General features: G+C 37.8%; 1 protein-coding gene across 5 annotated transcripts in view; it reads left to right on the top strand.

Annotated features, from left to right (window-relative positions):
- The window catches only part of SPG11 (SPG11 vesicle trafficking associated, spatacsin), an 82,980-nt gene that overhangs the window by 50,308 nt on the left and 19,823 nt on the right, over window positions 1–12,849 (top strand). For 4 of the 5 annotated variants that reach the window (XM_058541475.1, XM_058541473.1, XM_058541477.1 and 1 more), the window contains 5 exons: window positions 141–413; window positions 1,038–1,238; window positions 1,994–2,101; window positions 10,609–10,771; window positions 12,558–12,772. In XM_058541475.1, the coding sequence (XP_058397458.1) occupies window positions 141–413; window positions 1,038–1,238; window positions 1,994–2,101; window positions 10,609–10,771; window positions 12,558–12,772 (960 nt within the window). The remainder of the gene's footprint in view (window positions 1–140; window positions 414–1,037; window positions 1,239–1,993; window positions 2,102–10,608; window positions 10,772–12,557; window positions 12,773–12,849) is intronic. The other variant, XM_058541474.1, reaches the window with a different exon arrangement.

Below are 12,849 nucleotides of genomic sequence, written 5' to 3'. Positions count from 1 at the left end.
CTTTGTAAAATTATAAGGTCACCTCTGACACAGTTCAGGGTGAGAAAGAACAATTTTGCCTGTGCTTTTCTCTAACGTTTTCAGCTCCATCTGAAACTGAAAGTTGGTTGTCTGTTTTAATCATCTAATATGTTTTCTAGGTGAAATCTCTTCTCCAGTATTTCAGCCCTGTCCTTCAAGACCACTTACGGCTGGCTTTTGAGAATTTACCCTCAGCGTCCAACTCCGGAATGGATAATGATCAAGTCTACAACAAGTCCCCCCAGGAACTCCAGAGAAACAAAGAAAGGATGACTGATTTCTTTAAAATTCTGCTGCAGTGCCCAGAGGAGCCAAACTCCTGGTGTTGGCTCCTGGCTGAAGCAGTGAAACAACAGGCCCCTATCCTTAGTGTTCTGGCCTCATGTCTGCAGGTGAGGATCGTGAGAAGCCAGAATTAAGGACCCAGAGAACAATATAAAAGGGGGAGGGGAGTGGGGAAAGCTGATAATCAGAGAGGAAGTAGGATGATGACGACAGTGAGGCTCCACCGTGTGTTTCCCAGGTCACTATAACTTTTTGTGCTTCTCTAGCTTAGGCTCCAGGCCATCTTGTGACTTGACATTCAGTAACTTAAGTGGTCAGAGCCTTGGTTCCTGGTTGGCAGTCATAGAGAAGGATGCTTTAGTGGACTGACCACCACTGCCTCTTGAGCAAGGAAGAGGGATGCTTTAGACAGTCCTTTGATCAGCAGTTCTATGAAGGGCAGTCCTGTTTTCTTATACTTAGTACTTCCCTGACTTCCACATGTATCCCCTCAGTCTCTTGGCCTTTTGACCTGCCATACTCTGCAGGACAGTTTATAATAGTCTCTTGTTTGTTCATTAGAGTTTGTTTCATGTTTGAAGGCTTTTCAAGCCATTTTAACTAATTTAGTGAGATTACTTGTTCTAAGCAAGAAATATCCATCTGTAGTTGTAGCATTGCTGGAAACTTCCTCTGTTCGGTAATCCAGGCTCAGTGTTATTTTATTTTGAAAAGTTCTTATCCAATGGCAGGATGCCAGTACTATTCCTTGTCTGTGTGTTTGGATCATCACTTCTGTGGAGGACAGTGTTGCAGCTGAAGCAATGGGACACATTCAGGGCTCACTGGAGGGCCACACTTGGGACCTTGAGGACCTCTCAGTCATCTGGAGAATGTTATTATCAAGGCAGAAGAGCAAAACTCTCATCAGAGGTTTCCAGCTTTTCTTTAAGGTGGTGATAGTCACTTCATTTCTTTCCTTAGTTTAAAAGCATTACTTCAGAATATCCCCTGTTGGCTTTTTCAATTATTCCTATTCCTGGATTTTTGTTTTTTAGCCAACAACAAATAATGATGATAAAACTACCATCTATTTGGCAGAGTGCTTTGTATACATTATTTCAGTTGGTTCTCACAATAATCCTCTACAAAGATGATGTTGTATGAGGATATTATGAAGTTGTATTATCCTCGTTTTACAGAGTAATAAACCAAGGCTCACAGAACTTAAGTAACATGCCCAGGGTCTCAAAGTACTTTAATAAGTGACTTGTACTTATAGTTCAGACCCATACTTTCTAATTCCCAAACTGCTGTCTTCTGACCGAAAAGCTCCCACTGAAGTGATGGAAATGTATGGGTTGATGCTACAGACCGCTGTAGGTTGGTGAGTCAGTGGAACCCATTATCCAGGAGTGTATGTAGAGGTATCCTAGCACCATCTAGTGGAATGCTTCCTGCTCATGTGTGGTGGACCAAGTATAGCACAGACAGAAAATGGGCTATTGAGTAGATGTACCGGGCCTGAGTATCTTTTTTCCTAAAAGAAATATAAATGTAGCTTCCTTTCTTTTTAACATAAATGATTTAATTCTATGAAGCTGTTGTTAATAGTATTTGTGTACTTTAACCTCTTATATTGGCATTATTCATTGAAAAAATAATATTAAGTTCAGGATTTTGTAATTTCATTTACTCTTCCTTAAAGGATTCCCCGTTACTATTGATGATGGAGATGTATGAACTGTGTATGTTCTTCAAGAATTATAAGGAAGCCGAAGCTAAACTATTGGAGTTCCAGAAGAATCTTGAAACTGTAAGTTGGAATTATAGTGCTCTCTCTCGCTAATCTGAAATTGGTTAGAGTGGCCTGTTGTCTGCTAGTAATGAGGATGTGGCAGCAGGTGAATAGCTGTTGTGTGGGATAATTCAAAGTAAATCATTTGTACTGTTCCAGAGATGGGGAGGCAGGGTAGGAGTTGCAGTGGCCTTGCTTACAGCACCTTAGTTCCAGGGATGACAGAGAGATATCATCTGATGTGCTAACTCTGATCAGTATCTGAATGCTACAGCCAAGCTCAGTGGGAAAGAGATTAATGATATCTGCTGTGGGTGCTGGAGAGGAGTATCGTGGTACATGGGCCACATTTTGCCAGTTCAAGATAGCTCCAGCAGCCATTGAGTGTGAAGAATGTTTAATACTGCTTTATTCACTGTGACAGAAAATAATGGCTTTTTTCATCAACACTCCTCGTGGTCCCTGTCCACATGATGCTGAGCCTTGTGGTCAACTTCAGGCTTTACCTATTCAGATGCTTGTTTCGGGCCTATTTATCATGTGGAGCTAATTAACCCTATGGAAAAAAAGAGGAAGTTATAAGAAAGGAAAAGAAATACGCTTTTGTCTTCTTTGGGGTTTCAGCACTTTTGCCTTTTGTACCCGAAAAGAGCTCTATGATAAATGAGACAAAACTATGTACTAATTCTACCCAACAAATATATCACAGTGGAACCTCATTATAGGCTTTTGTTTTCAGTCACATTGGTCTTAACTTAATGAAGATTTAAAAGTTAAATTATTTGAAAATATTGAATCAATAACTCAAATATGCCTGAGGCTCCTAAATCACAGAAAATAGGGACGTTAATTTTTTCAGTCTGTTGCTCTCCATGGCTGGGGCACTACCAGGTATCTTCTTCCTTTTTTTTTAAATATTATTTTTTATTGTGGTAAAATACATATAACATTTACCATCTTAACCTTTTTTAAGTGTGCAGTCCAATGGTGTTAAACACATTCACATTGTTGTGCGACCGTCACCACCATCCATCCCCATAACTCTTCATCTTGTAAAACTGAAACTCTATACTCATTAAAGGATAACTGCCCCTTCTCCACTACCCCTAACCTCTGGCAACTACCATTCAGCTTTCTGTCTTTATGATTTCGACTGCTCTAAGTATCTCATATAAGTGAAATAGTACAGTATTTGTCTTTTTGTGACTGGCTTATTTCACTTAGAGTAACGTCCTCAAAGTTGATCCATGTTGTAGCATGTGTCAGAATTTCCTTCCTTTTTAATTCTGAATAATATTCCATTGTATGTATATACCACATTTTGTTTATCCATACATCCATTGACGGACACTTTGGTTGCTTCCACATTTTAGCTCTAATGAATAATGCTGCTATGAACATGGTGTATAAATATCTCTTCGAGACCCTGCTTTCAATTCTTTTGGGTATCTACCCAGAAGTGGCATTGTTGGGTGATATGGTAATTCTGTTTTTAATATTTTGAGGAACCTCCATACTGTTTTCCACAGCAGCTGTACCATTTTACATTCTCAACATCAGTGCACAAGGGTTCTAATTTCTCCACATTCTCACCAACACTTGTCTGTTTTTTTTGATAGTAGTCATCCTAATGGGTATGAGGTAGTATCTCATTAGAGTTTTGATTTGCATTTCCCTAACGATTAGTGATGTTGAGCATCTTTTCATGTGCTTATTGGCTGTTTGTATATCTTCTTTGGAGAAATGTCTATTCAAGTCCTTTGCCCATTTTTGTATCAGGTTGTTTGTTTTGTTGTTGTTGAGTTCTAGGTATTCTCTGTATATTCTGGACATTAATCCCATATCAGATATATTATTTGCAAATACTTTTCTCCCATTCTATGGGTTGCCTTTTTACTCTGTTGATACTGTCTTTTGATGCACACAATTTTTCAGTTTTCATGAAGTCCAGTTTGTCTATTTTTTCTTTTGTTACCTGTGCCTTTGGTGTCATATCCAAGAAATCATTGCCAAACCCAGTGTTGTGAAGCTTTTGTCCTATGTTTTCTTCTAAGAGTTTTATTATTTTAGGTTCTATATTTAGGTCCTTGGTCCATTTTGAGTTAATTTTTGTATATGGTGTTAGGTTAGGTCCAACTTCATTCTTTTGCATGTGGATATCCAGTTTTACCAACACCATTCGTTAAAAAGACTGTCCTTTCTTCATTGAATGGTCTTGGCACCCTTGTCAAAAATCATTTGACCGTATATGAAAGGGTTTGTTTCTGGGCTTTCTATTCTATTCCATAGGTCTATATGCGTGTCTTTATGCCAGTACCACACTGTTTTGATTACTGTAGCTTTGTAGTAAGTTTTGAAATCAGAAAGGGTGATTCCTCTAGTTTTGTTCTTCTTTTTCAAGATTATTTTTGGCTGTTCAGGGTCCCTTGAGGTTCCAAATGATTTTAGGATGGATTTTTCTATTTCTGTAAAAAACATCATTGGGATTTTGATACGGATTGCATTGAATCTGTAGATAGCTTTGTATAGTATTGACATTTCAACAATATTAAGACTTCCAATCCATGAACATGGGATGTGTTTCCATTTATTTATGTCTTTAATTTCTTTCAGCAGTGTTTTGTAGTTTTCATTGTACTTTTACTTCCGTGGTGAAGTTAATTCAAATATTTTATTCTTTTTGATGCTGTTGGAAATGGAATTGTTTTTGTAATTTCCTTTTCAGGTTGTTCATTGTGTATGGAAATGCAACTGATTTTTGTGTGTTGACTTTGTATCCTGTTACTTGGCTTAATTCATTTATTCTAAATTTTTTTGTGTGGAATTTTTAGGGTTTTCTACATATAAGATCATATCTGTACTTTACTTCTTCCTTTCCAATTTGAATGCCTTTTGTTTCTTTTTCTTGCCTAAATGTTCTGGCTAGAATTTCCAGTACTATGTTGAATAGAAGTAGCGAAAGTGGGCATCCTTGCCTTATTCCTGATCCTAGAGGAATACTTTAAGTCTTTCACCATTAAGTATGATGTTCAGTGGGATTTTCACATATAGCTTTTATTATGTGAAGGTAGTTTCCTTCTATTCCTAATTTATTGAGTGTTTTTATCATGAAATGATGTTGAATTTTGTCAAATACATTTTCTGCATCAATTGAGATGGTTTTTTTCCTGCATTCTGTTGGTGTGATGTATACATAGATTGATGTTTATATGTTGAACCATCTTTGCATTCCAGGAATAAATCACATTTGGTAAGGGTGTATAACCCTTTTAATATGCTGCTGAATTCAGTTTGCTAGTATTTTGTTGAGGATTTTTGCATCAATGTTCATAAGGGATATTGGTCTGTAGTTTTCTTGTACTGTCTTTTTCTGTCTTTGGTAAGAACATTATTCTGGTTTCATAGAATGAGTTGAGAAGTGTTTCCTCCTCTTTAGTTTTCTGGAAAAGTTTGAGAAGGATTAGTATTAGTTCTTCTTTAAGTGTTTGGTAGAGTTCACCATTGAAACCATCAGGTCCAGGGCTTTTCTTTCTTGGGAGAATTTTGATTACTGATTCAATCTCCTTAGTAGTTATAGGTCTATTCAGATTATCTATTTCTTTGTGTTTCTAGGAATTTGTCCGTTTCACTAGGTTTTCCAATTTTTGGCATACAGTTTTTCATAGTACTCTCTTATAATCCTTTTTATTTCTGTAGAATAGGTAGTAATGTCCTCACTTTCATTTCTTATTTTAGTAATTTGAGTCTTCTCTCTTTTTGAAAATACATTGTTTAATTTCCACAATTTCATGAATTTTCCAGTTTCCTTTTGTTGTTGACTTCTAACTTCATCCTGTTGTGGTCAGAGATGGTACTTTATATGATATCTATCTTTTAAAATCTATTGAGACTTAATTTGTGGCCTCATGTATGGTCTATCTTGGAAAATATCCCATGTGTACATGATAAAAAATGTATTTTCTATTGTTGTTGGGTAGAGTGTTCTGTATATGTCTGTTAGATCTAGTTGGTTTATTGTATTAAGTCCTCTATTTCCTTACTTATCTCCTTTCTGGTTATTCTGTCCATTATTGTGAATGGGGTATTGAAGTCTCCAACTATTATTATAGAACCGTCTATTTTTCTCCCTTCAATTCTCTCAGTTTTTGCTTGATATATTTTGATGGTCTGTCATTAGGTGTATAGAGGTTTATAATTGTTATATTTTCTTGCTGTATTGAACCTTTTATTAATATACAATGTCTTTCTTTGTCTCTTTTAACCTTTTTTGATTTAAAGTTTATTTTGTCTGATGTTAGTATAGCCATTCCTGCTCTTTTAGTTACTATTTGCATGGCATACCTTTTTCCATGCTTGCACTTTCAGCCTGTTTATTTATGTCTTTGGATCTCAAGTGAGTCTCAAGTGAGTCTCTCAAGATAGCATATAGTTGGATCATGTGTTTTTATCCATTTTGCCAATCCCTGTCTTTTCATTGGAGAGTTTAATCTATTTACGTTTAAAGTAATTACTGACGAGGAACTTACTTCTGTCATTGTGCTGTTTGTTTTCTATATGCCTTATAGTTTTTTTGTCCCTCATTTCCTGCATTCCTGTCTTCTTTTGTATTTAGTTGATATTTTTTAGTGAAATGTTTACATTCCTTTCTCATTTCGTTTTGTGTCTATAGCTATTTTCTTTGTGGTTACCATGGGGATTACACTTAACATCCAAAAGTTATAACACTGTAATTTGAATTTATGCCAGCTTAACTTCAATAACATACAAAAAATGCTCCTTTACAGCTCTGTCCCCACCCCTTTTGGTTATTGATGTCATAAAATCACAACTTTATACATTGTGTGCCCCAAAACATAAACTAATAATTATTTTCAATGCATGAGTCTCTTAAATTATGAAGAAAACAAGATTTGGAGTTACAAACCAAAGTTACAGTAATGCTGCCTTTTATACTAAGAATTTTTCTTTTTTCTTTAAATGTAAACAAAAAATCCATAGCTACAGTAATATTAGCTTTTACAATTGCTTGTGTATTTACCTTTATTGAGCTCTTTATTTCTCCATATGGCTTTGTGGTACTGTCTAGTGTCCTTTCATTTTACCTTGCAGGACTCCCTCAAGTATTTCTTGCAGGGCAGGTCTAGCGGTTGGGAACTGACTCGGCTTTTGTTTACCTGGGAATGTCTTAATTTCTACTTCACTTTTGAAGGACAGTTTTGCCAAATATAGGGTTCTTGGTTGACGGTGTTTTTCTTTGAGCACTTTAAATATACTAGCCCACTGTCTTCTGGCCTCTAAAATTTTTGATGAGAAATCTGCTGGTAATCTTATTGAGGATCCCTTTTATGTGATCAGTTGCTTCTCTCTCATTGCTTTCAAGATTCTCTTTGTTTTTGTCTTTTGCAAGTTTGCTTATAATATGTCTCAGTCTGGGTCTCTTTGAGTTCATCTTAATTGAAGTTCTTTGAGCTTCTTGGATGTTTATATTCATGTTTTTCATCAGATTTGGGAAGTTTTCAGCCATTATTACCTCAACTATTTTTCTCTACCCCTTTCTTTCTTCTGGGACTCCCATTTAGTCTTTAATGTCTGGCTCTGGAAAGGGGAAAAAGCAAAAAATGAAGGGGGGAGAAAAAGGGCTCTGGCCCTTTAAATCCCCTGGAAGTACTTAAGCTGGAGGGGAAGGGGCTTGCAACAATGGGGTAGGTGAAACAACAATGGCTGCCTGCCTCTTTGTCTGCCCTTCTGTGGTCAGAAGCAGCAATCAGTGATCAGAGCACAGATCTCCAATATTTGGAAGATAAGATCATTGTGTGTCATCCATTGTCCCGCAACCACCACTGACTCCTGTAAGCTGTGTGCAAGCTGCTTCAGGAACATGTGCACAACTGCCTACCATGTGACTAGGGTTTGGGGATGGGTAGCTGTTACTGTGCTAAGGGCTGAAATTGACCAAAGTTCGGTAATTTACCTTCTAAGTCTTCCTCTGGAAGTTGCAAGCCTTCAGCAGACTCCAGAGTTCCAAAACAGTTACATCAGACAGATTCTGCTAGTGCAGTTGTTGTCTAGGTAGGGAGACAGATTCCTGGTGCTTTCTACTCTGCCATCTCTCCCCGCCCCCTTTTTTTTTTAAGGAATTTATTTTTTAGAGCAGTTATAGTTTACAACAAAACTGAGAGGAATGTACAGCGATTTCCAGTATACTCCCTATCCCCACACGTGCATAGCCTCCCCCATTATCAGTATCACTCAGCAGAATGGTCCATTTGTTACCAAGGATGAACTTATATTGACATATCATAATCATCCAAAATCCATAGTTTACCTTAGGGTTCACTCTTGGTGTTATACATTCCTTGGGTGTACATTGGACAAATGTATAATGATATATGTCCGTCATTATAATATACAGAGTATATTCACTGCCCTAAAAATCCTCTGTACTCTGTCTGTTCATCCCTCCCCACCCCCAACCCCTGGCAACTACTGATCTTTTTGCTGTCTCTATAGTTTTGACTTTTCCAGAATGTGGTATAATTGGAATCATATAGAATGTAGACTTTTAAGATTGGATTCTTTCACTTACTGCATCTTAAGTTTCCTCCATGTCTTTTCATGAGTTGATAGCTTATTTCTTTTTAATGCTGAATAATATTACATTTTCTGGATGTACCAAGTCTGTTTATCCATTCACCCACCGAAGAACATCTTCATTGCTTCCAAGTTTAGGCAATTTTGAATAAAGCTGCTCTAAACATCCATGTGCCAGTTTTTGTGTTTTGTGACGTAAGTTTTCAATTCCTTTCGGTAAATGCCGAGGAGCAAGATTGCTGGATCACATGGTGAGAGTATGGTTAGTTTTATGAGAAACCACCAAACTGTCTTCCAAAGTGGCTGTACCATTTTGCACTCCCACCAGCAACGTATGAGTGTTCCTGTGGCTCCATATGCTTGCCAGCCTTTGGTGTTGTCAGTGTTCTAGATTTTGGCCATTCTCATAGATATGTTGGGATATGTCATTGTTGTTTTAATTTGCATTTCCCTGATGACATATGATGTAAAGCTTCTTTTCATATGCTTATTTGCCATCCGTATATCTTCTTTGGTGAGGTGTCTGTTAAGGTCTTTGGCCTATTTTTTAATAGGGTCGTTTGCTTTCTTATTGTTTAAAGAATTCTTTGTATATTTTGGGTAACAGTCCTTTATCAGATGTGTCTTTTGCAAATATTTTCTCCCAGCCTGCAGCTTGTCTTCTCATTCTCTTGACATTGTCTTTTGTTGAGCAGAAGTTTTTTAATTTTAATAAAGTTTAGCTTAGCAATAATTCTTTCATGGATTGTGTCTTTGGTGTTGTATCTAAAAAGGCATCACCTTACCCAAGGTCATCTAAGTTTTCTCCTATGTTATCTTCTAGGATTTTTATAGTTTTGCGTTTTACATTTAGGTCCTCCGAGGTATCTTCTTATTCTTGCCTGACTACCTCTGCCCCAGCTTCCTGTGGAGGGGCAATGCAGCTGCTCTATCCTTGACTCAGCCCTTTACTTCCATATATTTTTTCCTTCAACCAGTTCTATCATCTGCCTGCTGTAGTCCCTCTTCTTAGAGCAAGAGAGATAGGTAAACTAATAAAGACTAAGAACTAATGTTCTAATTCAAGCTAATGAGGTCTGCTACTTGGGGTCATTAGCATTTGATTAAAATGACATAAATCCAGGCTTCTTGAGATCCTTCTCTAACGATAATGTAAACTAGAAGCAAACTAGTAGAACCAGCTCAGTAATGTTAAGCAAGTCTTTCTAAGAGGGCGTCATATGTGATTTCAGATCTTCTGGACCCTAGATCCCTCTTTAAAGAAGCTGTTAAGTGAAACACGTCTAGTTAATTTCACAGCAACTCACAGGGCTCTTAGTTTGACAGTCACTAACTGGAGGTGTTTGCATCAGTTCACTCCATCGTTAGCATTCAGTCTTTAGGTCTCTTTCCCGTCTTTGACTTTCACACACACAGCTCTCTACCCCGGGACATCTCGCAAAGAGGCAAACTCCAAAGCCGTGGAGGAGGGCTTATTTTTGCCAGTCCTCTGAGCCACAACACTGATTCCTGCTGTTTGGAAAGGACTTGAATAAGCATCCATCTTTGTGATAGGAGATGACTTTTTTTTCTCCCCAGGGAAAGATTTGCCCTGAGCTAATACCTGTTGCCAATCTTCCTCTTTTCTTTTTTCGTACCCAAAGCCCCAGTGCATGGTTGTATATCCTAGTTGTAAGTCCTTCTAGTTCTTCTTTGTGAGCCGCCACCACAGCATGGCTACTGACCAATGGGTGGTATGGTCCTGTGACCAGGAAACAAACACAGGCTGCCAAAATGGTGAGAGCACCGAACTTTAACCACTAGGCCATCAGGGCTGGCTCAGGAGAGGACTTTTCATGGTACCTGGGCTTTCTTAGGCATTCCCAGATTTGGAAGTTTTGATTTGCTATTCCTGTGAAACCACTTTCCCTGACCCTCTTTTTTTTTTTTCATAGCTTGAAACAGCAGCCACAAGGGTCCACACTATCATCCCTGCCCCATGGCTGAAGGAGCAGGTGTGTTTTCTTTTGAAGCTTATGTTGCAGCAATGTAGGACCCAGTATGAGCTGGGGAAGCTTTTACAACTGTTTGTTGGAGTAGAGCATCTCTTCCCTGATGGTAAGACAATCCTTACAATTAAGTTGCTGTTAAGAAATTAGCTTAATCTTGAAAATATGTTTAGAAGGGCATTGAGGAAATTAAAATGCATATGATATATAACATGACATTTACAGTCTGTAACGGAGTATGAAGAAGAGGTTACAGGAAACTTCAGTCATCGTTAAAGCATTCAAAACACAGCACAAGATATAAAATGATACAATTATCTGCTCATTCTAAGCAGTTGTCAGATAGCCACATTTCCCCCCAGCTAGCCTCTACATTACCCTGTCACTGTCATTCTCTGACAGGTAACCTTAAAATATCATCATTGCTCAGGGTCACAAACTTATTTCAGGAATGCCTAATTTGTTTTGAGGTTTTCAGAGACAAATTGTGCTTATCTTTTGCAGATTGATCCAGACATTGGCAGTCGCTAAGCTTGTTGCTGATTGAATGAAACCAAACCAATATTGTCTTACCCTCTTTTCTACTTGTTTGATAACTTCAAATGTTTGTTGAATAATAATGTTATTCTTTTACACTAGATTCTGATGTTTTCACTACTAAGGTTATTTTATCACATTTAAACTCACAGATGTTCAGCTGGAGAGCTCAGATTTGCAGAGAATGCTGAGCTCAGTGCCAGTGTTGTAGGCTGTGGGGCTGGTGACTGGAAGGAAAGAGGAGTGTTTCCAAAATGTAGTGTATGTAAGATAGTACTTGTCAGTTACTATGTAGACCAAACAGTAGATCCTTTTAACATATAGGTGTTTTCATTGATATGTAGTAATTTTAATTTTTTTCAGAAATGAATTTCCTGTTTTCTTGCCAGAGGTACTCTATCCTTGAAAAATTATAAGGATTGTCTTCATTGTTAACTATTACTATAATGATTTTATTCATATAATTAAATTATCTCTATTTTTATAGAATATTTGTGTGTGCGTGTATAACATGTACGTGCTTAGAGAAAAGAAGTGTTTTTTTAAAAAACTGTGTTTTATATGATGCCAACAAAGAAATCCAGCATGTTCATACTAGTGGTTATTGTGTAGGGTGTCTCACTGCCCTTGAACTACCTAAATCAGACCACAGCTCAGCGCACGGCATTGTGAGTAGGCTCCTATAGAATGTTGTTTATGCTACTCCTTTATGGTAGGGCACACACAGGCTCTACACAGATTGGGAGTGGGAGCAAACCCAGCCACGTAAGTTATCGGGAGAGAATTCCTAATATTACCGATAATAAGAATTTCCTGAGTACGTCAGGAAGAGCTCAGCTGGGTCTCCCTGGGTTAAGTAGATAGATGTCCAGAGGAGCAAGGTGATGCTCCATTCTGAATACAATGGGCCACACTTGGGCTGTTGGCCAGCTGCAGCTTCAACTGTCCTACAAGTTCTGTCTCTTGATCCACATGATGCCTGCATTGAATGAACAAGTGAACAATCAAGCTAGGACAAAAATCCAGAAAGAAGTGGGACTAACCTGAATGAATGGCCAAATCTTCCCAAGGTTGACCGAGTTCCTACTACATAGTAGGCCACCAACCTCTGCCCTGTATATAGAGCCAGATGTGTAGACTGAGTCCATGCACTAATCCCTAATAATTCTTACTATATGGGAGCTGCCTTATGGCTTCCTCTGCTGGTCAACCAGAGTAGAAAAATAGGTTTCTGTTTTTCCTTTAGCCACATTATTATGTTAAACATACATATTTTCCCCCTGATATTTAGTTACTCTTGAAATGCCATAGTGGCATTTGATTGATTAAATGTTTATATCCTCTTCTCTTTGGCACAGGTCCAGATGTAAAGAAGCTGTGTGTCCTTAGCCAAATTTTGAAAGATACGTCCATAGCCATTAACCATGTGATTATTACCAGCTACAGCCTTGAGAATTTTCAGCATGAATGTAGATCTATCTTGGAAAAACTGGAGGCAGATGGACAGTTTGCTTTGGCCAAGAGGGTAGCGGAATTAGCTGAGTTACCTGTGGACAACTTGGTTATTGAAGAGGTATCATTAGCCTTTTAAGTATTTAAAATCTTAGCTTTTTGAACCAGCACTGAACAGAGAATCAAATGAGATATGTA

Source organism: Diceros bicornis, chromosome 5, assembly GCF_020826845.1.
Source record: "Diceros bicornis minor isolate mBicDic1 chromosome 5, mDicBic1.mat.cur, whole genome shotgun sequence".
Taxonomy (NCBI): domain Eukaryota; kingdom Metazoa; phylum Chordata; class Mammalia; order Perissodactyla; family Rhinocerotidae; genus Diceros; species Diceros bicornis.
Note: the sequence above shows the minus strand (reverse complement) of the source record. Positions and strands in the feature narration are given on the sequence as shown.